The following is a 27,346-nucleotide window of genomic DNA, read 5'->3' on the forward strand; positions in this document are numbered from 1 at the left end:
CACTCTTCTCACCTTTCTCTCGCATCCTTTTGTTCGAAATTAGAGGTATGAGGTGAACCCAAAACCCAACTAACTCTTCTCACCTCTCTTTGGACTTCCCTCTCTTCGAAATCAAAGCTAAGAGATATGAGCTCAACCTAGAAACCCAGAGCTCACAGAGCTCTCTCGACATTCCCTCTATTCCAAATAAGAAAAGTGATGCAATGGACTGATGATTTTTTATGTGAGTATTTTAGTTTTCGGTTTTGTGCATAGTGTGCATGGCCTGTGCTTGGTCGATTTGTTCTATTTCTGTTCCAAGATTAAGAAAATGTCATATTTCTGGTTATTTTCCTAAAAAATATACGTAAGTACATACAGGAGATGCCATTGTGGTTTTGTTTGTACAATCAACTAACAATACAAATACGATGAAAACGAGCGTATCATCAGTAGCAAAAACTGTAATGAAAGAACAAAATTATTTACCAGAAACAGATACATGGTAAAATCACTGATTGATCGAACCTCTACGGCCAAAATATAGTGCATGAGCAACAAACAACTATGTAATCGAATCCAGCAATGTCTCACTTCCAAAATGATTTGAATTTAAGCACAGCTGGAGAATCTGAACACAAAGGCAGCTCGCCTCTTGTTGATATTACTTTGCACCGTTTTCTTGCTCCACAAAGACAATCTGCCAAGAAGCACATAAATGTAAATGGTTAATTACCCCCTACCATCATATGCCACATTCCCTCAAATTTTCCTTCCCTAAAAGTCACATACTGGTCATTTAACGTTAATTTTTACTATAGACGGAGTGCCTGCCAGACACAACGTCCAAAAAGTGCCGAAAGACATGCATCATAAAAAATCTAACACAACTCGACCAAGGAAATTACTTTAGCAGAGGTCAAGGGTTGTAACAAGTCCTTTCAAAACTCAATAGTCTATGAAAAGCGAAAAGGGTTGTTCGTTAGATAGGCACCAAATACGGATAACAATCTCAACTCACAACAATGACTCCCATCACTGAATAGGATGGTGTTTTCCATAAAGGCGAGAAAGGGAGAAGACTATTGAAGAACAGGAGAAGAAGGGTCCTTGAGGGAAGATGAAGACTTGGTTGAACGATGTGTGAAGGAAGCTCAGCCACAATCAGAAAACCAACAAGGCATTCTGCATTAAGTTAGTTACCAGGGGACGCACAGTCGAGAAAGCAAAGGACAGGTGGTAGCATAATGGCTGGATGCATGACAAAGATGACAAGAACCAGAGGGTACACTACCTAGAACACCAGAAACAACTGAACCAGAACCAGTGATTACAGTGGGTAGAGTCTCATCTGAAGACCTATAGGTAACAACTTGAGCATCCATTCACTAAAAACAACTTCCTTGCAGCAGTGTGAATTATGAGTTGTGGCTTATGGTTTACTAGCACCCATCACACCAATGAGAGACCTTTGTGAGTTTAAAGTGGCTTAGGGTTTACTCGAGTGTTTTAGGGTGAAGAAAATGTGTGCCGATAGGGTTTAGGTATTGGTGAGGTGTATAAAGAAGAGCAAGTGAAAATGTTTTTTCTTTTTCTATAACCTTTGTTATTATTACTCATTTGTTTTATGAACCAATAAATTTGACAGTAACTCAAAGAAAAAGGGAAACAAACTTGACATTCAGAAAAGTTTTGGTGGAGTATGAATAGAAGCGCAAAATATAATTATTGATCCGGATATTGTGCATTCATATTTTAAGTTAGATACTTAAACGAAATTTTGAAGGAATTAAATATTTGCAGTTAACCAAGGTAAGAGCAAATAACAAAAATAATAACAATTATAATATAGTAATAATAGTTTTATTTTACCTTGATGAAAAGGAAGGAATCTCTATGCTGTATTGGAGGGTTGTGTCTGAGTTAGCTCTGAACTCAGCATATGGTGAAGGAGAACATCAATTCTCTGACTCTGAGTTTTGGAGCTGCACAAAACCCAAGATATGAGTTTAGGCTATCTAAACACTTTAAAAATAGGGTACCAACTTGACGCATCCACAAATTTTTAGAAATACTTACCCCAAAGATCGACGTCGATCTTTTGCTCCTCCCTCCTAAATTAATAAAAGAGGACACAACTTAATCATTCGGTAACACTGAATTGTTAGTGGTCAGATGCCTATTTTACATGACACATGATAACTATAATTTTCAGGGATGGCATGAGATAAAATATTTTAATGCTCCGAATACATTAATGAAAAACTCCGTACAAAAACCAAATCATGTAAAAAAACTCCTTTTGCTGGTACTTAATAGAGTGCATCAAAATAAATTAACCAGCTGTCAAATCATCCATTTCATGCATGAACAATATTGGGAAACATCAACATTTTAAACAACACAGTGGTGGTATAAATTGGTTTTTATTTGAAAATGTATATTTGATATGTGTGCACAAGGAGTCCCCACAGCAGGAATTAAGGATAGCCAGAATCATATGAATAATAACACCAACCCCCATAACATTTTCAAAGTACCCTTAATCCTGCTTTTGTATGCTAAAAAAAATTGATTTTCAAATTTCAGAGTTACATGAAAAAAAAGATACCACTCTCTTCCCTGTTAATTTGAATTCCTATAAAAAGTGTGAAATTTTTGCATGAATTTGTGCCGAAGTTGAAATTTTTCTTTTCAACTTCGAGAATAAATTTTCCCAAAAGATACTGACCTCCTCACATTTTTCTGATAACTCAAGATCCATTTCAGCAAAGAACGCCTCCAGGACAAAAGCCATGACCTGAAATTACATGGAAACAAAAACACGAAAACAATAACTTACCAGTTTAAATTCTGTCATTTCTTTAGGGAAACTGAGAGATGTGCATAACAATATACAAAAGACCCATGCTAAGCACAAGGAAGCCAGAGTGTTTGAGAACACTTCATTCAATTGTCCAATTAAAGTTTCGTATAAACGCCAAGATCACATCATTTCCGATGATTGATTTGGCACATAGATGATGTAAGATCTCATATTTCTTTACTAAGAACATTTGCTAATCTTCATAATTAAATAAAAAACATACCACTCCAACAATATTATATATATAGAAAGTTATTATATAACGAAAATGAATGTAGTGGGAAAAACTAGTACTCTCAGAAACATAATGCTGTTGGATGTGCACCTGTTTAAATCCTTTAGTTATAATCTAGAAAAGAAACAAAGTTATAATCTAGAAAAGAAACAAACTGAAAAAGAACTTGAAATTTCCTTTTGCTTGCTGATTGGGTTTATGTTATATAGGACTTTATCCATCGTTTGAGTTTATCCCAAACCATTTTCTTTTATGGCAGCCTTATATGAGCTTCAATTTACAGTCCTCTACTTTGCCAAGTGCTAGGGTATTAGCTGGTCTAAAAGCCCTGCTCAGTTAAATTTTGGGTTGACTCAGGTGATAGCAACCTGTTCCCCTAATCATTGTAGAAAATAACTGACTATGATGGTTGTGCTCTTCAAATAAGAAATGCAACTGGAGCAGTTTCTATAGTTGCAATTTTCTAATGTAAGATGTTAAAAAGTTATTCACAAGAGGGTTAGTGCACAATGCGAAACTTGAGGCCTACATTCATATTGATTTATGTATGATTGCATGTATACCTGCATCCATAATTCCATATGCATATAAGGAGATATTTGCATGTGTGCATGTAATACAGTATTGTGCGTCTACAATACATGAAACAGAAAACAGATGAAACATTTTAGTGGCATTTTTGGTAACTCACCAAGTTCAATAGCAGTACGACAGTTACAAGATAAAAGCTGACAAAATATGCAACGCTCCACCAAGTTCCTGTTATTTCCTGATAACCCTGAAATGGTAAAACATATGATTTGGGTCATAATAGCAAGTATTTCATCTATACTTTGGTAAAAAGATAATAAAAACTGATTTAATATTTAAGACGCTCCTTAAACCATATGGTCAACAAATGAGCTCCATCAACAATATCTACTTTGAAAAGTGGTTAGTATTGCTTAAAAGTGCTCCAATTGATACCTTACAGAGCAGGAATGTACAATAACAAATGTATGCAAGAATTATGCAAAAGTCAAAAACCTCAGAAAGCAAAAAGCAAAAAAAAAAAAAAAAAAAAAAAAAAAAAAAAAAAAAAAACCAGTGAAATATAAATGGATGAATGAGCACTACAAATTATATAGAAAAGCATCCTCAAAAGATATGCAAACAAGGGATTATTTGCATCATCAGCAACAAGAGATTATTTGCTCTTGATCTGTCACCAACAGATTTAAAGTCTTAAGTCAAGGTATTTAACAGAACCAGTCCAATCCACTATGGGTTATATAGAAAAGACTATTTGGATTTGGTTCACATGTATTATTTGTCTATGACAAATTCCCGAGATTTTCCATCTCTGTATTCAGGTCGGTCCTAAGTACCAAGTTATTAAGGGGCCCTTCCCCTTGCCCTAACCAGAGTGTGGGGAGAAGGGTTGTGCGTGTGTAAGGGGGGATATATATGCAATATTACTAATAGAAAGGAGAAAGCTGGGACATTTACATACCTCCATCCACAAATGCCAGTTTCCCATGACTAGCAAATTGAAAAGTGTTACCATCCCATTGGGGTAGTCATTGAAGTTGAAAAGTAAATAGCTGATTTTGTCAAGAAAGCCAATAAATTTAACAAGGAATTTTCCCGACAGTTAACAGTAAATTATGCCAGCTTTTATCAATATTCTACTTAAGGGAATGAAGCTAAAGAAGATAAGAGCCATCCTGTTCAATATTCTACTAAATATCGCAGGTTTAGTGTCAATAGTTCCATCAAAGACAAAGGATACTCATTCTCATAAAGCTCAGATCCTCCCAGCAAGGCATTTCCATCATTAACAATTCCACCAAATACCTACAAATTAAGAGGGAAAGAAGTCCTTAGAGACAGATATAACATTAGCATAATGGTTGAAAGTTTGATATAGTTTCAGATATGTAAGCATATCACAATGGGCTCGGATTTCTGATGCATTCATTAACCACTGTCTGCCTCAGAAAGGTGTCCCTCAAATAAGCATGGGGTCAAGTGATACTTTAGTGATGGTTTAGGGGGAATTTTGATAATTAAACCTGTGCGCGTGTGTACTAGTAATCAAACAATAACATAAGAAATGGACGAACACAATGTTCCTTTTAAAAGAAAAAAAAGGCTAATGATGACAATCAAATGGTCAAATGATTTTTTATTCAGGTGAAGTTTTTAACGGTTGATTCTTGATTTTTTTTTATTTCAATGAAGGTTTTCAAGGATGATTCTTGATGGGGATCTAAATACTAGACTGCATGGATTATTGAACCTCATTGCAAGGTGCCCCGAACCATGAAACGCTCCAGAGGAATCCCTAAGGGGTCCTATATATTTGTGTGTGTGTGTGTGTACAATAAAGTCATTAACACTTCTCCTAAGACCCACCATAGGACATAAATGCTAATGAAGAGCAAGATATTATCATGTGGCTTACCTTTTAAGCCAGTTACTTGGCCTTATTTTGGTCCCATTGGCAGAGTCAGGTTTTTATTTGCTAATCAAGACTCTTTGTTTTTGTCCTCTAAGGATTCCAATTCCTTAACTCTATGCTAGGATGAGGAACCTTAGACTACAAGTGAACTACTCAAACACTACAAAGCTAGTACTGAAACACTAGAATTGCACTACAACAATATTAAACAAAGAACGTTCAATATGACACCTTGAAAGGTGTCTGTTGAAAGTTCTCTCAAAAGAAATGCATCTAGTCATTTTCAAGCCCCTCCATCTAATTTTTTAGTGCATACCTAACAAATTAATCCTCAAGAGTATTACATAATAAGCACATAGGTTTCTCTTCTTTTTTTTCCAGAGTCCGTTCTTTGCTCTTTTGGGTTTGGATTTTTGTACTCTCCCTTTGATTTTAGTTGAATTTGCTAGCTGTTTCTGCCTGTGGACGTAGGCCTACAAGCCGAAGCACGTTAATCCTTTTGTGCTTTTTGTGGGATCCTAGTTTTACATATTTTGCCCTAAATTTTGTTCTCTTTGTTTTGGACAATTCCACACAAGACAAGACACCATGAGGGCCTATTTGGAATTGCGCCCATATGAAGCATATTTGTTCGTTGTACACATATTATACAAGTAAAAACAAAAAATTACTTATACAGTTATACTTTTTAGTTTTTGTACAACTAAATAAACAATGGTCTAACTGGAAATCTGGAGTGCCTTAGATTAATGTTGTGGTAGTCAGTGAGTTTATTCATTGAGTTTTGGTGCCTTAGATTAAGTTCTGTTTTTGTTCACCTTTTTCTTTTAATGAAGGTATTTTTCATAAAAATAAATAAAAATTTTAAAAAAAAAAAGTTTCAAACTCAAGTTTAGAGTATTACCTGTACACCGAGTGTACAATAGATACACATGACACAAAATATGGTTCCAAGGTACGGCATCAAACTCGGTATGAGAGTTAAAAAGGTAGCAACAAATGCCCGGTAGCGCTGGACATACATCAGGAGCCTAATCAATCTTAACATTCTTGCAATTATAAGGTAGCGAATCCTGTTGACAAGAAAACGAGAAATTCAATTATCATATATTTTTACAAAGTGTTTACATAAGATGATTGGATATCTTTCGAACCAAATATGAATCTCAAATGCTCATAAACTACAAATACATCTTGCATTAATGCCTTGCTTTTCATGGAGAAGAAACCAAGTATATCAAAAGCAAAACCAATGTAGAATGTACAATAATGTTGATGACAAATGTATACTTGGAGAGGTCTAAAGTAGAAGATATTCATTGAAAAACATTAGGACCAGTCCACAGTAGAAATATAAGAAAGCTAACAGCACAGAGTATAAGAATTCATCCCTTACCATTCTCCATTTGAAAGAAAAGTTTGTCCTTCAGGAGCCACATAAGTTATAGTTTCCCCAATAACTGCAGAAGTATCATTCGCTACTCAAATACTGTATCTGATAATGCTAAGAAAGATACATATCAAATCCAAATTCAATTCCAACTAGAAATAGCACAACATAGCCTAAAGTGAATCGCATTAATGCATAAGTGATCTATTACAGTCAATAAACTAATCAATCCTAGAATTAAGTAAATTGCACTAATCATAACAGCAGTGAGGTATATGCAAAATAATTGCAAGGAAACAGAGTCAAACTGTATATTGACCATTACTTAGAAGAGCTTTATATGATTAGAATTATTTTAAAGAACAATATCATTAGAAAACATAATAATGAACATTTTCTTCAAAAACATATTTGATGATAGGAACAGAAGTTTAATATCAGATCAGAAGATTGTGAACTTAGACTGACCAGTCCTTTATTCCCAAATATAAAACGGAGGATATGAAGATTCAGGTAGTAGTTTAAATTATCAAGTTACACAAAAGCAAGTTGATGAAACCATTGCAAGTGAATGTGTGTATATCTGTACAGAGATTGTGGTGTCAGAGAAGGCCTGCTTGGCAAGCTATATGCCCATGGACATGCAGTTGTAACAAGTGAGACACTTGACTGTGCTTCTCATGATCGTCTGCTTCCAAGAGCCTCATTGGGTCAAATATTGAGTAACAATAACCTTCTTTTCTTCCATTTTTTTAATATTTGTTTTTACTGAAATGGTTAAAAAACTTCAGCAACGGCCACATACATGAATTACCAGGAGGGCACACGTGCAAAGGACTATTGTGGTTCACAATTGAGTAACTTCATCCACCATTGAAGTTTTGAATTAAGTGGACAGAAAAAAAAAAATACGAATGTTTCATGAGTTAAAGAAAAAAATGAAGTACAATACAGAAGAAACAGGGATGTGACTGTCTGTACTGGTTACCTATTATCCATGTCACCAGAAAATCAAAGCGATTTTGACCATCCCTCCAATAGTTCTCAAATCCAAAAGAATAGACCTTCAGAGCCATTTCCAGTACATATACCCACCCTGTGAGGCACAAAGCAAACCATTTGAACAAGTTAAAGCTAAGGCCCTCATAAATAGCTCTCAATAACTGACTTCACCCATTGGCTGAGAGAACCAAAAGAAAATGCACCTGATCATCAACAATGACAAGATAATTTACACATTCTGTAGATTAGCAACCAGAAACTGGAAATTGAAGTACTTTATTGGTTGAAAATATGAATTTGCTTAACTTTAGATGTAAGTGACCTCCAGCCACAAGTTCTAGAACATCCTAGAATTTAGCTGGCTATAAACATCTTCCAAACCAAAAGTAGATTTTGTGTGGCAGACATACAGATCATTATTCAACTACCATTCCAATAAAGACAGTACAAGAAGAGAATGTTGTAGCAAGCCCTTACCAAAAACAAACTCTGCCACTTGCCACAACGCTTGAGCAGTACTGTTTTCTATATCAAGCTGAACGCACCAAATTCAAATTAGCATGCATCATAATAATCGACTTAAAAGTAATCAGATAACATTCCTATTGAACCCCTTGTAGATAATGAAGCATGGTGCAGATCACACACAAACGTAAATGAGATAGTTTCTGAATTATCAACACATAAGGAACAAATGCAGGCATGTCATTTGGGTTCTCTCAATATCCTTTTCAATACCAGAGAGCAACTACACAAGCATCAATGTTTCTCTCGAGCTTAACACCAGAAACTGTTCATTATCTTTTCATGTATGTCAGTCAGCGCAAAGTTGCTGTAAATAAAAAATAGTCAAGTCCTTCTTACATAGTGTATAGAATATTGATGATACTCCAATCATTATCAGAACCGATAATCTAAAGGGAAATCTGACAAAGACATGGTATACTACAACATTATTTAAAAGGAAAAACTGAAAACCAAATAACAAAAAATAAAATTGAAGGAACAAATAAAAAAGTTGAACATTAAAAAAAGGTTCTCCAGCCACAATTAGGTTGGGGGAGATAGGGGTTCCAACATCCCCTGAGATGGGGCATCCAAATGCCGACCAATAGTATTGCCCAAAGCACAAATCATTAATGAGCTTCTTCCTTCTTATATACACAAGTACATAGCGGATGTGGGACTCAACATATGAGCGCAAGATACACATAAACATCGGCCATCAGAAAGCCCATTGAGATGGAGGCCTTGAGCCCGTTGAGATGGGGCCTTGAACCCCTAAAGAAAAGTGGCTCTCAAGGTGTGGCCAGTTTTTATATGACAGAATAACACGACTCCAACACAAGTAGTTATCAGATTAGTAATGAGTATTACCGTGTTCCATTAAACCAGTTCAAGACTTTAATAAACAGTCTATGTATTGGGTTAACCACCTAACTTGAATACAAGACGAATTGGCACGCTTAGTAATCATGTAACATTGACATGAACGTGAGATAATCGTATCCTGTTGACACGAATATAACCTATAGTCTATTATAACTGGACAATTTAAATTTATTATAGTACTCATGTATACTATGATTTCTGTAGAACATTAATGCAAGTTATGTTGGATTTCAAGCCATACCGTTGTTTCAACAATAACAGCAGCCAGATTAACTATGAGCATGAAGGATATTATGTATCCAAATTTGGGACTCCGAACAAAGGCCTTCAACTTTTCAGAGAACAATGAATGGTAGATTGAAGGGAACTTTTCAAGCAAAGAGGGCTGCACCAAAAATTTAAACCATCAAAAGTGCAGTATAAGAGCACTTCACCATCATATATTAGATAATAACAAGCAAATTTCTTGTGCTTTGGATTCGAAGAAATTCAACTTACAGAATCCTCCTTCTGGAATCTTAGGGCAATGGCATTGCAAAGATCAAAGAACTCTTCTAAGTTTATCTACCAGTGAAACAAATAAATGTCCACCAAATAAATCAGGGAGATGTAGAGTCCACAAATGATAATAACCACATGAAACTTAGCAAATAATGGAGTTGCAAGACATACAAGATGCCAACATAAGCTTGTATCAAAGAACGGCAGTACAATGAAAAATAATAATAACAAATCAGAAAGAGGCCATCAAAGCTATTTTAAACCCACTCATATCAAAAACTCAAATTTATCCTGCAGAAAAGATACTAAAAAAATAGTCTAATTAAAGGCTTACAAGCAATTCAATCTACCTTGAAGTCTCCACTGTCATCCAGCTCTTCAAATATCAGCTCAAATTCTTCTCTTGTTATGTTTGGCAAAGTCCTAAAAAAATTTAAACAAAGGCATAGTTCAACATCACAAAATATTAAAAAAAAAAAGAAAAAAACACACACACACACACACACAATACGATTCACTCATGGAAACATTTGCATTAGAATGAAACACTGACAGTGTAATAAGAAACTAGTCGGTATCTGAAGCAAACACAAAAGAGGCACAGGACCAAACTATTGCGACTGTTTAAAAATTGTTGTGTAACGGACCTGGGTGAGCCCACAACTAAAACTGATCCGACACAGATTTTGTAGAGCAGCTCAAAATATGGCGAGCAGATAATTTAAAGTAATTAAAAAAGTGCAAATGCATGTTAAAACTCAATGACAGATCCCCAGGTTAGAAATAACCTTCAAGCCTTGTTTGGTGTCTAGGATTGGCTTGAATCGGATAGCTCCCTAGATTCAATGAATGTTGAATGAATAAATGGATGTTAACTTGCATATGTTGTCGAAGTTGAAGATAGAAGATGGACTGTCATTAAGAAAACTTGTCCCTTCAAATCCCCACAGAAATGGTAGGACTGGGTGGGCTAATTTTTCTTCATGACAAATGCATATTCTACTTTTTACTTGGACAAACTATGCCAGTTGACATCATTTCTTCGTTCAACTTCATGGAATCTAGGAGTTATCCAATTGAAGCCAATTCTAGACACTAAATGAGGGATCAAAGTAATATTTTCACTCAACTACTTCTCAATGTACCTGTTCTACTTAAAGCATCCGCTTTCACATTCGACCAAAATGACCTCAAGATTATACATGGAACATTGACAGTATATAGATGAGATTGGACAGCAAATACCTGTAATTATTTAGTTCCTCAAATAGTTGAATACACTGATCCTTATTGAGATATCCTACATTCTGTCAAGGACAAATTGATGGAAGACTTAGACCACTTATCACATGGAAAACATAAAAATAGAAGTTATGTCAAACTCAAACATAACAACAACCACACTCAAACACAGAAAAAACTTCCATGTAAGTGTACTGTAATTGTGATGATTATATTTTACCTTCAATTCAAAGTAAAAGACTAAAAGTCAACTAAGTTGTCATAAATGAAATAAACACTGTTTTCTGAGGGGGCGAAAAAGAGAGAGACAAAACTGATAACAAAGATGGCACTTAACAGAGTTAAAGGGAAGATAACCCAGAGAATAAGGATCATCACCAATTATTAAGCTTTCATTAGCATTCACAAATAGGGATCATCTTTTCAATCCCATTCATAGTCCCATATTATCGGGAATCATTTATCATTCTGGCTGGTGACTAATTTCAAAAACCCACAAGCAGGAGCCCTACAAGTACACAGGAGAAACACCTAAAGCAGAAGTACAACCTAAAGCTCAACAGATCTAAAACTCATGTTGTTGTGGGGGGTGGGGTTAGAAATAAGAGAAAAGAAAAAAGAATCATCAACTCAAAGAAAATCAAAAGAACAATTTCTGGAATGTTGAAAGATCAACAGCTGAGCGGTCACTAAGTAATAGTATACAGATGAGAAAGAGAAGAATAAATGTGCAAACTTACTCCTATCTCTTATTTTTCTGTAAGATCTAATCAATGAGGGGAAACAATTACTTACATCCTTGTCTAATAAATTGAAGGCTTTCTTTAGTATAGCTTTCCTCGTCTGGTCCATCCCAGAAACTTGTTTCACAAGCTACAAAAAAATTACAAATAAGCACGTACATTCATATTCTTCTTGAAAATTACAAAAAATAATCACATCAAAACTGTTAAGTGTAGTAAACTCAAGCAGCGGCTAAACGAGTGGATACTAGATATAACTAAATACAAAAGTCATCCCATGTGATTGTTAAGAGCAGACAGTAAATACATGAAATACACCTGATTTTTGAAGCTATCGTACACAACAGCAAGAATCAAGTTCGTGACAAAGTAAACTCCCAACAGCACATAGATAACGAAAAACAAGGAAAACCAACGTGAAGCCCTGAATAAGAAGAAAATAGAATTTCATTAAATAATAGAACCAATGATCACATGTGAAGAATAAAAGCTCAAATCCTGTAATATGAAACTTTAAAAAGCTAGCATTGTTCTAATGCCAACTTTAAGAGGACGAACAATGTTCGCAAGCTAAAACAAAAGGAAAGCAAAATTCAAATGTTAAACTTGTAGAAATCCTAATATGAAAATTCCATGCCAAAAACAATAAAACTACATTTCTTCAGCTGATTTATGGTGCATTCCTTTCTTGACATGCTTTTTATAATTTCTCATTTTAATTTTTGCTCCTTTGTTATTCTGCTCATTGGTTCCCTGCATAAGGATTCTTTGAATATTTCTTGCCAGTATATTTTTCTCTATCCCCAAAGAGTGACATACCAGTCAAATAAAGTCAAATTAAAATCCCTACTGGAATCCCCAAATTATGGGGAAAATGTGAAAAGTCCGTAAAAAAATTCAGTTCGACAGTAGAAAAAAAAGGAACCAGACTTTACTAGATGAAATTAAAAACCGAAAGGAAAAAAAAAAAACAAAAAAAAGAGCGCTCTAATTCATTTTCATGGTCAAACTTACTTGTAGGCAGGTATCCAGACATCTGGATTGTTTGATGTGGTGAATAAAATAAACATCTGATACAATGTGATACCATACGAAGTAAATACTATTTTCCCCTGCTGGGTATCTTCAAACATGACATAGGCCAACCAACTGGCAAACATAAGAAATAAGAGCCCTAGAGCCTGCAATGGAAAAACAAAAACAAAATTAACAATGAAAACAGGAAAAGTTTAAATGTTTTTATTCAATGAAACTGAACAAAGTGGAAGTGTGCCATCACAGAAGCCTTACCAACGGACTTTTTCTTTTTTGATAAAAGAACAGAAGAATTGAATTTTAAACCAAAAAAAAAAAAAAAGCTGAACAAAAATATAACGTTAACCAACAAAAACTAGAATATATGAACAAAATCTTTCAGCAAGTAAAAAACCAGAAGCAGCAAACAAAACATTTGAAGCAACAGTTTCCACAAAATACACTAACTCCAACACTCCTCCCCCATCAAGAAAGATTTCACAATGGGAACGGCCTTTAAAATGTTTGGACAAAGAATGCCACAAAGAAACAAAAAATATAAATTCTATCCCGATTTGACCTCCAAACCATCCTCCTTGTCTTAAAAGATATTCTTGTCCCATGCCATTCCTAAACCCTTAACCCCTTCAGGCCTTCACCCATGAAAACCCCTGACAAACACAGCAGTTTCTAGATAAAACTCAGACCAAACAGAACACCTGCGGCAATCGGAGACAAATCTGACTAATGAACATGTAGTGCAGAAAAATATGGTCTGCATTCTCCTCATCCAGTTTACACCACACACCAATGTGGAGATAAACACGCAAAGGATCTTCTCTAGAACATGTCACAGGTATTTAGAGCTTTCCAAATCAACCAGCCAAGAGAATTTGCACCTAATTTGCACATAATCTGGCACACCGGCCATCCAGATTATCTTAATTCGGTCAGAGGCGGGTCCAGTTGTTCTGTAACCAATTGAAAGGAGAAGCTGACTGGACTATGGTCCTTGGTCAACTAGACACAAGCCCAAGGAGACATTACTTATAAGAAAGGACAAGTCTGCAATTATTTTGAGCTCCCTAGCTTTGAGGTTTATAGGAATTTGTAAGTTCCATGAAATAACTACAAGTGCAGAGAACTGCCACTGAAGGGATAGAAGCATTCAATTCAAAGAAGATCGATACAAGGTAGGAAATAATTGTTGGAAAGAGGACTTAACCAACCAAATACCTTCCCCAAATCTGACTCTCTTCCCATAATCAACCACAATAAGATTCAAAAGAGGAACCAACCAAATACCTTCCCCAAATCTGACTCTCTTCCCATAATCAACCACAATAAGATTCAAAAGAGGGAAGAATAAAATAAATAAAGCTGATAAGACAATCATAAACTAACAAAAGAAATAAGAGTGCAAAAATAGATAGTTAACAAACCACGATGTTTATGTACGTGCCAAGCATTCCAGCCACGATGAGCATGCACGACCGCAATTCCCTTAAATGGAACCAAGCAAGCTTAGTTATTACAGGGAAAAGAACAACACAATACATGCATAAAAAAATAATTAACATAATGAGTTTTGCTTCAACAAACTATTACCCATATGGCATCATCAATGATTTAAAAGAACCAATTGTCACTATGTAGGAATTTATGCCTGTAAACCTTAATTAAAAAAGTAGAAAATTTGTCTCCAGTTCTATATTATACGGAAGGGTAAAAATTGAAGGAAATGGACGTAGTTTCCCATGTGAACAGAATCAGAAGATGCATATGACACTGTACAAGCAGCACTCCTCAGCATCTGTGTTTTGACTTTTTGTGAGCAGGACAAGAGTCCATATGAGGATCACATATGAAATATTTAAGAAAAATGACATAATTAAATACATAAATAAATGTCATTTGCATCTTATGTGGCCCTTAAAATCTTTAGATATGCAAATTCATGTGCATAAAAAAAAGGAAAAATGTTAGCAATACCACAGGAACTTTAACCCTGTGACACTTGACCACCTGAACTAAACTTTTATGACAAAATACCGCCTACCGTCAAAACTGATAGGATTTCCATTTAAAAACAAAAAGTCACGTGCGAGTCACATCACCACCATTTTGTGACGGATTGCCACTGGAATTAATTTTTTCTGCAATATTGCATCCTGATTTTTTTGTTCTGGCCATATTATCACCCGGAACCTTACAAATTATCCCCCAACTGTATTCAAGCAATCATTTTATAATTTATTTTATTTTAGTTTTGTTCAAAATAATATCAGGCATTTGGAATAGCATCTTATGGGCCTCAAAAAATAATTTTGAAAGGCCATACAATGTCAAAACCCCGAGATATTTTTTTTGTCAAAACTAAGAAAATACGTAAAATGGGTTTTTAAACCTTTTTTTTTTTTTTCCCCAAAAGCTTGAATAAGATTGAAAGGGTAATTTGGAAGCAAAAGAATCGTTTCACGTGTCAATATGGCACATATAAGAAGTTCAGGTGGAAAACCTTCATAAAAAAGTTCAGGTGGCAGTTTGTCACATGATTCACATGTGATAATTTTTAAACAGAGTGCCTAATGGTCTTCACGATAGGTGTATCTTGTAACAAAAGTTTAGTTAGATGGTAAATGTCGCAAAAGAAAGTCCCAGTGGTCAAGTGCCACGTGAATTGGGTTTTACACACAATACCTGAAATTCAAGATGAAAAAGATAACTCTGATGTATGGTGCAATCCTGAAAGGAAGGGAATCAAAGGCCACTGAAGACAAATAGAGAGCATAAACCAGCATATCAGCAACCAAAATCAGTAGGCAAGTGACCTGAAAAAAAAAATACAAAATTGAAAAAAAAAATAATAATTCCTAGAAAGAAGACAACAAGAGCATTTGGCATTCATGGTCGGTGGACAAATCAAATATTAATTTCAACCTTGATTTTATTCATTTTTAAATCAAAAAATGCTTTTTTTTTTTTCTAAGCTGTTTATAATGCTCAAGATATCAATAGTTATGTAAGTCCAAAAGCACAGAACACATATTATAATCTACACATGTAGAAAGGATTTAGCAGTTCACATTGTTGTATAGCACCAGAAAAAAAAAAAAAAAATATATATATATATATATATACCAGAAAGGAACTAAAGCCCCAAATCAACTACTCAAAGGATTTTTGGGTGGAAGGTCATTTGCTAGTTTCTTTTAGTTCGAAGATAACTGATTTCTATCTATACAAAATCCAGAACCCTAGACTATATTTTTATTCCTTATAGACAGAATTTGAATATTAAATATGAAAGGCATGTCGAAGATATTGTACGTGATAAAAATGAAAATACTCTTCTGATTTTTAAGTAAATTTCTGTATGGATTACATTGGATTCCCTATGAAGCATCAAGCAGCCATCAGGAGAAGCAATAAAATTTCACAAGACTGCCTAAGGCCAGTGATGCTGAGACAATACACAAGAAACAATGATGCTGAAATTGTTGATGCTAATACAATAAGGACTGCATAACAGTTACATCTACAAGGTTGAAGGTAGCACCAACCGTAGCCAGATTTGATCACCCCCTCCCCCAAGAAACAAAAAAGAAATCATGCAGATTATTTGGATTTCTGCAACAACAAATCCACTGCACTTTGATTCACATAAGGAGTGCTAGAAGACCAAGATGAATATGATTTATTGATATTACGGAGGGCGGGCAATGGAAGGAACCTTTCGTATTACAGTCAATAATAAGGCCAAAACCAAGCACCTACCTTAAATAGGGTAAGAGGATTTTTCCAATAGAGATGGAACCCTTCATACGAAATTGGAAAAAAAATGTGCACTATGAGTACAACGAGTGTTATGCCCTGCACAGAAAAGGGTAAAATTTAAAATTCCAAACATTAAAATGGAAAGTAGATGTCTAATGCATTAACAACAGAAATTAGGCCAAAAAAATGAAACCTCAAAAATGCATCTTATAAGCTCAAGTGAACCCCACGAATGTTCTAACAACGTCTTTCTAGTAAACAACAAAAACACAATACCGCTATGCGTGTGTGCATGCATCTCTATCAGATACAATTTAATTACACTAAGCGTGGGTAATGTGTCTAATTTACACACTACCCACACACTGATTAATTTACTGAAAACCTTATTTACAAAAGCAGAAGTGTGTGTATGTGTGCATAGGCACAGCATTGTGTGAGTGGTGGGCAAGTTTTTGCAAACTAACGGACACAATGACATAAAATTTTGCAGAACTCCGCCGGCCACATATAAATTGCTCATCTCAGAAGTTAGTGGAGTACTACAATGGTAACCTAGAAGCAACTAATTGAAATCGTTAAAACAAGTATCGAAACGGCATCGAACATATATGATGAACTTGATCAGAATGTTGAGTGTGAAACAGAAATGAGACTAAAAAAACAAAAAAAAAATACCTCAAAAAGAAGAGACTCCAGAGTATTCAAGTATGGCAATTGGCCAAGATAGAAGTAGTCTCTGTCACTACATGTATAGACAGCGCCAGTATACCTAGCGCACCACAGAGGTTTCTGCACACAATTCACCAAACACCAAGCACCATATCATAAAATTGGGCCCAAAAAAACCCAAAATTAAAATTTTGAAAAAATTTCAGAGACGAACCTCGAGGAAATTGAGCAGGATGAGGGCGAAATAGAGGAGAGCCCAAAGGAAGCTGAATCGAACGAAAAGGAAGTAGTACTTTGCGGCACTGTGAAAGCTTGATTGATCCAGTATCTGCTCGGGTAAGCCAACGCCATCTTCCGCCTGCAGATCATTGCAATTTCAAACAACATGCATAACTGCTGTTATAGAGTAACAGCAAGATGAACGATGAGGATTTAGGGAAATGCGAGAGAAAGACCAAATCGACAAGTGCGGCAGCTTTCTGGTAATGAGAGCCGAAGGTGATGGCATCGGAGCGGCGTTTGAAGGCGGGCGGTGGATCGCCGCGTCGCGGGACGCCGCTGCCTTCACCGTTGAGCAGAGGCTTGTTCATGTTCTCCGGAGATGAGACGAGACGCGGAGACTGTTAACACGGCAGTTGCCACTGGTGGTGGCTAAGAATATGAATGGCGGTTTGTTTTAGTTGCTTTTTGAGGAGGAAATGCATTAATAAAGCATTCATTACGTGTAACGTAGTGGATGGACTTGTGGAGTGAATGCTTGATGGGAAATTTCGCAGGTCCGACGTAACCTTTTTTTAGCAGGAGAACGCGGCGAAGCATAAATTGACAGGGAGGCACGTGGTGGTCGTCTAGGTGGTGCCGTCATGTCTGGTGGGTACGCGTTTCAGCGGTTGGGTTGAAAACGGGTGTCGAAGGGACATTTGGATAAGGATATAATGGCAATATAAAAATAATACTTTTTATTAATGGTCTACAAAGAAGTTAGCGGACTAAAAGGGAATTTTTGGGTCTAAATAACAGTAATATTCTCTTCCTTTCTAGTTTTTTTTTTTTTTTTTTTTTTTTTATTTAAACGGTTACAATTAAGTTATATTTTTATGTTAATATTTTAATAGTAAAAAATAAAAATAATTTGTAAAAAATAAAAAAAGAGAGAAGAAAATGAGAACAGAATGAGAGCAAATCCCACTTCTTAAATAAAACTGAATGCTTGATCGTTACTGCAAGCACATCAATGATTTGGGTGTCGAAGTATTTATTAATTTATTAATTTGTTTTTAGTACGTCGGCAAGGCAGGATTATATTGATTGGTCCAGAACTCGAGGACAAACCACTCGATGTCGGCAAGGCAATGGCCCATAGTATTTTTGCTTTTTAATTTTTTGTTTCTAGAACAAAAATAAGTTGTGATTTGCGTAACTCAATACCGAATTTGTCATCTCTGAAAATAAAGCAAATTGCCGGTTTGTTCTCGAATTATTACTTAATTTTCGATTTCTTCTTTGAATTTTTTAATTAGAAAATTAAGAATTTAAACTAATTATTTTTTGTCGATTTCCCTTTATTGTTAGTTTTTCATATATTTAATCTAAATTAACGTTAACTCTTATCACATGCACACCCACATAATTCTCCTTTGAGGACCAAAACATCACTTTGCTAGCCCTTCAAACACATATTTGCATAGGTTTACATTTTAAAAATTTAAGATTTTCAATTATTTTAAAAATTGAATCGACCGAACTACCCTTACATGTTGTGCACATGCTTCCATTTAACATAAATTTGGATAGAATGAATGAAAAATTAATTGTATGGGCAAATCAACCAAAAAAGCAAGGAACACTGGCAACTCCTTCTAAGTTCAAAGAGAAATTGACAAATACCTCTATAATATTAAGGGTAATTTACTATTCGGCTTTTTAGCCAAAATGGTCCTTAAGATTTGTATAACTTCTCACTTGGACCTTGAGATTTGAAATCAACATAATTGGTCCCTGAGATTGTCCATCATCAATCATTTTGTTCCTTTCATGAAAAATCTCCATTAAATAAGATCAAATGACAAAAATACCCTCAATTTTTTGTCAAATCATTTTAGCCTATTGTTTGTTAAATTGAAGGTATTTTTGTCATTTTGATTCTTATTTAACATAATTTTTCGCAGAATGACCAAAATGATTGATGATGGACAATCTCAATGACAACTTTTATTAATTTCAAATATTATAAACCAAAATAAGGAGTTAAGCAAATCTCAAATATCATTTTAACTAAAAAGCCTTTACTATTCATATTCAAAACTAACAAAATCCTTACCCATGAAAGGTCAACTTCAACTCTTTCTTTTACAATTCATTAAATCATGCTAAAAGCTTACTGTGCAAATTGCCGCGTCTACCGGATGGGGGGCTCATGTCCAACGTTACTTTACTGAATTACTATTAAACGGATATGATTTTGCCTTCGTGAAGAAGGTCACTTCTTTGCAACCGTTGATGTATGTGCCTTGTGACCCTTTTGTTGATCTAATTTGATCCATTGTATATGTATAGGAAACCGTTCTTTTGCTATTGAACGAAAAAAAAAAATCTTACAGTTAAAAAATCCGGAGAATTCTATACTCTAAACACTACAGATTTCTTGTTCAAAAAAACAAACAGAAGGCAATATGATTCTATGAGATTTTACAACTCATGAAGTGTTATGCATAAAAATATTTTATCGAAAGTACAAACAATAAAGTCTACAAAATGTGCCATGTGTAAGGAGGAATGACTTATTTTAGACACGAGTCCGAGGACTTTTCAAGCAAACATGTCAAGCAGAACCAACCGATTAAAATGATACGTCAAGCATAACGCAGGGTGATGTATTGCCACGAAAAAAGCGCCCAAATGCTATAACAAATGCTATAACAAATCTCACAAGCTGCTAAGACAATATGCAGTTTATATCTATGAGCAGTTCAACAGATGACATTACTCACCCGTAACAGAAAATCGCAAGCCAATTCACGTACCTCGCTTATTCAGCAGCCAGCTTACCAGACACATTTGCTTTTCTTTATAGCTAGAGGAAGCCCCGTGCTGGAGAATTTATGCACATATCAAGAGCATAGCATGTTAACATTGAACTGTAAATCATCGCAACAGTCAATGCAGTTTCAACGTTTTCATGCGCTTTAGTATGCCCCGATGCTAAAAGGAAACTTAGAAGAGCGAGCACGTTGTACATCAAGATTCAAGACCAAAAGTAGAGCAGGTGGGAGAAAATGAGAGAGGGTAAATCAAAAGAATAAAAAAATGTTGTAACAATCTGGAAAAGCTGCCACGGTAAGCAAACTATACTCAATATATACACAATGCAAAAAGTTGCACCCTCTGAGATGTCGGGAGGGTAACTACATATCATACTAAAAGCAAAAGCTCCCCAGTTAGAGGTTAATGGTACCTATGAGATCATTTACTAATTACACAAGTAAATTGGGAAGATGAAGCCAGCGTCAAAGAACACTCCTCCGTGAATGTGAAAAACATCATACCTCCTTGAAACACTTAAGAGATCAAAACTACAACGTAACCCCTCAACTTCTCGAGATTTTCTACATCTCGTGCTAACATCAAATCTGCAAACAAACAAAAAATGCAATCCTGTTAGTAACGTGGAAAACTGAAACATACGAACTCAGAAATCTGGCATCACAAATAAAGAAGGTTTAAGTAAATGACAAGTTCACCATTTATGCATAAATAGGGGCATCCCAAATTAATACAGTAGATATAACTTCTAAGACATTGTAACAGCATCAGAACTCCAAGCAAGTAGGTGAAACTGCTCAACCGATTTGCAGAGCTCAATGTCAAAAGAGTAAATGTAACAACAGCTCGAAATCACATATCACAAGCTAGACAAGTTAATTAGTGCATCAAATATTCAAAAGCAAACCAATTCACTCTGACAAAACAGAACTAATTATGTGGGTAAAGTGAGACAGCACACGCAGAAACTAGGAGGAAATATGCAAATTACAAAGGTTTGAAACAGTTGCTGACTGTAAATGCTACTCAGAAAACATGCAATCAAAATCAACGGTTGAAAGTGACCTACATTAAAAGACATGTTAAAAATAGAATTTGGATTCATCAGATAAACTGAACACATATTTAACATAATTTTATATAGTTAAGCCCTGTGCCATATTAAACAAAACAACAGTAGTTATTGTTTATTGTTGAACCGCATAATGTATTGAGCCTGACACAATCATAGGTTTGGACAGTCACAGAGAGTAAATTAGTGAACTCGCATAAATAGAAGATAGGAGATGGTAATACACTCCACAGGTTTCCCTAAAAGATCAATGATTAAATATTTACCTTATCTGATTTGGAATTTTTTCCCATAACAATCTGGAATATACGAAGGCCTCGGCTGAATGCTTCATTAAACAATATCCTAGTCTGCATAGACTGAAAACCAGGAAACCATGATAATACTGCCACAGGTGTCATTACAATCACCCCAAACAATATATCATATAGTCGAGCCACAGAAACAATCACCGCCCACAGTATAGTGCGCTGTAGACAGGGCCGAAATACTTGTGCTATCAATAACAATCCCCACCCAGTTGGAATGAATGCCAGAAGACTAGTGAAAATATCTATTAACTTGAACTCGGTGAATTCCAACAAGGCAATAATAACAAGTAATGCAAGTTTAATGACAAGAAATTGCACCATCCGATAGTAAATGTGATCTTTTGCGGCATATCTGTCCCGAGCATATGCTATCACCACAAAAATGGCAAAAGCCACAAACACATAGATCCAAGACAACAAGTAAACAGCAATACTAGTACTTCCGGCAGCAATACCAAGCTGGTATACAACCCCATATTGGAAAAAGAAGAAGCGGAGGTCTAAAATTATCTCTACAAACTTTCCCCAAAGGCCAGTAGTTCTTAGATGATCCTGCTCCTCATACCACCATCTTTCCCAACTCTGTTCAGCTTTTGCGAAGACACTGCCACGATACCAAATCCAGTTCATGAAGTCATCAAAGTCATCTACAGTCTTCAACCAATCAAAGCCAGAAGGATTGAAAACGAAAGGGGCCATAAACCATGACATGACCAGAAACCAACTCGTGATGGTCATGGCAATGTAAATAAAAGTGTCCTTAGCTACAGGACTATGTGATGCATAAACAATAAGTATCAACCCAAGTTCAATTGCTTTCACAAAATGACTACGAGCATAGAGCCTATAATTCTCTGCAAAACTCTTGTGCTGCACAACAAAGCCACGTCCAGTTGCACGATACTTTGCACCACCATGAAGAATAGTTCGCCCAAAAAAGTGGGTACGAGTTCCCATTGAGAATGTGTAGAAAACTGATGAAAGCTGGAGCTGCATTGTCAAGAAATCCCAAATAGCATTAAGGAATCCATGCTCAAGGGAATTCTCCACTATCATTGGAAGGGCAGTAAACACACCAAGTTGGATAATGAACTGCTGATTCAAGACTGTAGCGAGCGCTCTGTTACTAGAATCATTTTCTAAAATAGAACCTTCAAGACCACTAAGAGCCAGATAAAGCCGGCCCCATAGAAATGCATACACAGTAAGAACAACAACCATTGTATTAAAAAAGAATCCAACTGTAGTATAAAAGAATGATAGCATCCGCAAGAAATCTAGCCTGTGACCCAACCTATAGACATCTCTGCTGAGAACTTGCTCCCCATTCCCACTAGCAACTTTGGCCTCAAACATGGAAACTTGATTGAATCCAACATCCCTTCCCTTGCCGACTTGAATGTATTCATGGTGTGTGACGTTTCCACCCCGCAACGTGCAATTAAAGCCAGCAAAAATGTCTTCGCTGATGTTAATGACCCTGGAAGCTTTACTGAGGCCACCTCGAGTCATAAACCAAAATCGGTCAAACACATCTGGATGACCATAATGCATTCTAATTTTCAAAGGGTTTGCGAGCACCCGTTGTCCCAAGGTGACAAAGCTTGTTTCCTGAGCTGACATAAACCAAGCAAGTGATGAGACAGAACCAGTAAAAATATGCTCCCTGACTCCCAAGATAGTAGGCTTCCGGATGCCATAATAGCGCCTGTATTCTTCTAATAGATTCCGCATTTTGAGCGCCTCCTCAAAATAATTGTCTTGGTTCATATCAATCGTCTGAACTGCATCACCACGAGTGAAGATAATGGCATGATTTTGATTCTCTGGTTTTCCCTCTCCGAGCTTCAATGGACCAGGCAACTTTATGCGGTATATTTCCACCTCTTTCTCTAATTTCTGATCATACTTCACAAGAACAGAATAGTACTCCTTCTCCTCCCTGCCAATTGAAACCTCATCAACATAGGCAACTCGAAGTGCTTCATTGGTTTTCATCAAATATAAAATTTCATCAGCATGGGGATCTTTTTTCGCTTTTTGTGTTCCGTATATCTGGCATGCAACCACATATGTAAATTTCATCAAAGCAGTTCCATACTCATGACCTTTGTACAACGAGTTCACACAACTATTTGTTCTACTTAAACTCCGGGAAGAAGGTGACCTCCCAGAAGTCAAGCCATCCAAGCCAATGTCTCGCATCATGGAACCAAGTTCTTGTGATCCTTCCCGAATGTCCATCTCTGATGCAGAATCCAGAAAAGCCAACATCTTAAGAGCCCGATAATAATACATCATTCCCCTTACGGTCTTCGTAAGTGTTTGGCCCCTGTAAGATGCCCAGAGCCTGAGTTCTCTCAACTTAGTTGACCAAATTTCATCATCACTGCCCATTCCTTCTCTGCGCATCCTCTCCATAAAGTTTTTCCACTCGTCAACATAAATTGTCTGTAAATAATACAGGATAGAAATCCCGTCTTCATTCTCTGTACGTAGTTGTTCTTTATTGTACAATACTTCTTCACTGTAGTACGGGGTCAGCACACTGAAGGACATCATTTTCTCAACTTGAGGGGCATGGGGCATGTTCATAAATAAGGAGTTACTGAAGAAGGCAATTCTGCGTCTTGCCTCAAGGTTAACTGGGATATTCTGCATCGAGTCCCGAGAGGTGAGTATTGTGTGCAAGCGCCTAACCTGCCTATAGAACAATACATTATTAGGATCGGGCAACTCAACAGCATTTTCAAAAAGCAGCCCTGCAGAAGAGCCTTGATTATGAGGAGACAAACCATCCTCCATCAGCTGTTCAGTACTTCTTTTCTCCTTGAAAAAATCTCGAATGGCAATCTCATAAAGGGCCTGCAGAGTATTTACTACACGGTTCGTATCTTGCTTGGGGTTTTTCAGAAGCTCAACAAGTTTGATCAACTTTGCATGGAGCTGTGGAAGCGCCGTCGTTTTAAATGTTTTGGTGAACTTCTCAATCTGAATAGAGTGATCAATTTCCTGAAAAAAGGCTGTCATAATGGAATGTTCTTCTGTGTTGCATTTGACAATTTCAAATAGCAAGTGCTTGATGCAATCATAAGCTTCTATAACAGCACAGCGCCTATACTCGTTCTTGCATATTTTATACCAAAGCCACTTATCGGGAGCATCTACTAACTCTTTGGCCTGACTAAGTGCCAGCAGTAGTTCATTGCAAAGAAGAAAACAAGGCCAGCGAATAACCCTGACATTCCAAGAATTATGTGGCAGCTCTAACAGCTCGAGTTCGCCGTCAGAAACTATATCTTCTTCCCTGAAGATCAAAATGATCTCATTCCATATCAACGCAAACTTGGTTGCCTCAACGTGGTTGGATTCAAGCTTCTTATAAGGACGCCCAAGCCCATACCTCAGTTTCAACCGGTGGATGGCATCATTAAACTTACTCCTCAGAGTCCCCCTTGCATTTAACAGTTGCTCTTCTGGCATGAGATTAAACTGAATTGCACTAGCGAAGAACTGGAATCTCAGCCTCAGTTGCCCGATATTTCGTATCTCACCCAAATGTGCAAACAAGCCCACTCCTGCCCCCACAAGAGAGGAGTAAATCGAATAAAACAACTGCAAATCCATGAGATATATCAAAACGACTGGAAGCCACAGCAATACCACTGCCAATTTGTTGTTGTTGCCGAAAAACTGGTACATTTCATAGTTTACATTCTTAAGTTTTATGAGTTCTTTTGACGGGCGAATCAGGGGTTTAATCTGCATAAAGTAACTGAAAGAAAACTTCGTAGCAAGCAAGAAAATCCAGAACAAAGTGTACTTAAAATTGTCCACGAGGCCTTCTCTCAAACCACGGCCAACAAAAGTTTTGCTCTGAAACCACCAAGATAATATGTAAAATATCTTCCAGTTTGAGTTCTCAAGAAAATTCCGAACCCAAGGAAGAATAAAGAGGACCAAAGCCAAAAGCTCAGGTAGGAGGAAAACTGCCGCCACCGCAAGAAAATTCACCACCCGATTATTTGCCTGGGTGGACCAATTCCCATCCTGAATTCTCTGCGTCCATATCCTCCCATAGAACACCCCAAAAACCACAATCCACCCGGCAGCAACTATGCTCTTCAACACCATCCTCATGCCGAGCCCCAAAGTCTCCCTTGAAACCAGACTATACTGCATCCCCACATCAAGCAACGACTGCAAAAACCTCAAACCAGCCCAAGTGAAAAACACAGTCAAAACCTTGACCTGCACTTCCTTCTCCTCCAACGCCTGCCACGGATACTCCCTCTCCTCCCAAGCAACAATAATAGCAGCCTGGAGGAACATAATCAACATGATCCAGAGCTTGTCGAAGCTCCGAAACAAGTTCCAAAAGGACCTCTGCTCCACAAACCCAGTCTTTCCCACATGCCTACTCTTACTAGAAGTAACAAAAAAGTTACTCCCAACATCAACAGGCCACCTGAGCTTGTCAAAACACCTCTTACTCCAGAAATACTCATTGATATCATCATAGTTTCTCCAAGCACTATGAGGGGCAGTCCCATTCTTGCTGCTCTCGACCTCGGCTCGAATCGTCTCGTAAATGGGTTTCACAACACCATTCAAGAACGCATTCTCCCCCGAAGTCGAAGGCATCACAGGCTGACCCGTCTGCTCATCAATATAATCATTCAAGATCTTATTCAATTCCAAGGCCATGTTATGAAAAATAAAGCACAGGCACTCAGGGACAAACCTCAGATTCGCCGCCTCGCCCCAGATAAGCAGGTACAGCGACACGTACAGCAGCTCCCGGCGCTGGTCGGCGGCGGCCTCGCGCGGCAGGTCAGATATCCAAATGCTAGACTTTTTCCCCAAATATGAGCACCAGCTGGTGTAATTCTTAAGCAGCTTCTTTCGGAATTTCCTCACAACGGCGCCGTCGAGGGTGTCGATGTTGTCCGGGGGAGGATTGAGGCGCATTTGAGCGTTGGCGAGGTGGAGGACGATGTGCTCGCGCTGGTTGCGGACGTTGTCGTATTGGAAGCCGAAGAAAAGGGCGAGCCAGTCGAGGAGGTCCATATGGGGCTGCCATTGGGCGTAAGGAGGACGACGGAGGTTGCCGACGGCGTGTAGGGAGACGGCGGCAGCGCGCACCTCGGGGAAGCGAAGGGAGGGGTGGTCGGCTAGGAGGTTGTGGACGGGGATGATGTTGTAAGGCTCCGAGCCGGGGTCGGAGGCGGAGGATTGAGTACCCTGCCGGATACTCATGACATGGAGGATTACTAGCACGGAGGGTGTGTGCGACGGAGGGTGTTTTTAGGTGTAGTTCTTTTTTCTGGATTCTGATGACGGGAGAGGGAAGACGGGGACAACTGGGGGAGATGGATGTAGAGAAAGAAGGGGCGGGATAAGGGCCGAAGAGGAAGAAGGCGGGAGGGAGCGCGTTAACGTCGTTGCATTTTCCTTTTCTAGTCGTTGCTTCGACAGTTAGTTACCATCCATTTCAAATTTCTTGCTCTTTCAGTTTGCTTCGCGCTTTTTCCTTTAAGGAAAATTTATTTGAATATGGTAATCTCTAACATTAGAAAGCTAGAAGTCCAGTTTAGTGTCTCAAGACTTCACCAAAACTTTTTGGACTAAAAAGCCCCCCAAACAAAAAAAATTACAACTACCA

General features: G+C 37.1%; 2 protein-coding genes and 1 non-coding gene across 4 annotated transcripts; all 3 read right to left on the reverse strand.

Annotated features, from left to right (window-relative positions):
* Positions 1–325: 325 nt before the first annotated feature.
* LOC137739822 (two pore calcium channel protein 1-like) lies at positions 326–18,179 on the reverse strand. 2 transcript variants are annotated; one of them, XM_068479540.1, is made up of 24 exons: positions 17,712–18,179; positions 17,471–17,614; positions 17,263–17,376; positions 16,585–16,680; positions 15,508–15,638; positions 14,250–14,310; positions 12,808–12,974; positions 12,112–12,217; positions 11,846–11,923; positions 11,054–11,115; positions 10,159–10,231; positions 9,806–9,871; positions 9,549–9,692; positions 8,393–8,450; positions 7,902–8,009; positions 6,920–6,983; positions 6,428–6,596; positions 4,852–4,916; positions 4,573–4,663; positions 3,772–3,858; positions 2,711–2,779; positions 2,059–2,093; positions 1,851–1,964; positions 326–682 (listed from the first exon to the last, which is right to left on the reverse strand). In XM_068479540.1, exons 1-23 carry the CDS (start codon positions 17,844–17,846, stop codon positions 1,874–1,876), a joined length of 2,214 nt encoding a protein of 737 aa, XP_068335641.1. In that variant the 5' UTR covers positions 17,847–18,179; the 3' UTR covers positions 326–682; positions 1,851–1,873. The 2 variants fall into 2 exon arrangements, with proteins under 2 accessions (XP_068335641.1, XP_068335640.1); XM_068479539.1 differs by having other exon boundaries at positions 326–679; positions 1,852–1,964; positions 17,712–18,178.
* A 3,445-nt stretch (positions 18,180–21,624) lies between these two features.
* On the reverse strand, positions 21,625–27,086 carry LOC137740721 (callose synthase 12-like). The gene has a single exon (XM_068480545.1). It carries the CDS (start codon positions 26,938–26,940, stop codon positions 21,625–21,627), a length of 5,316 nt encoding a protein of 1,771 aa, XP_068336646.1. The 5' UTR covers positions 26,941–27,086.
* On the reverse strand, positions 23,914–23,993 carry LOC137741230 (small nucleolar RNA J33). Its single transcript, XR_011069258.1, has one exon. It is a non-coding gene; the product is annotated as a small nucleolar RNA J33 (small nucleolar RNA).
* Positions 27,087–27,346: the final 260 nt, after the last annotated feature.

This window comes from Pyrus communis, chromosome 7, assembly GCF_963583255.1.
Source record: "Pyrus communis chromosome 7, drPyrComm1.1, whole genome shotgun sequence".
Classification (NCBI taxonomy): Eukaryota; Viridiplantae; Streptophyta; class Magnoliopsida; order Rosales; family Rosaceae; genus Pyrus; species Pyrus communis.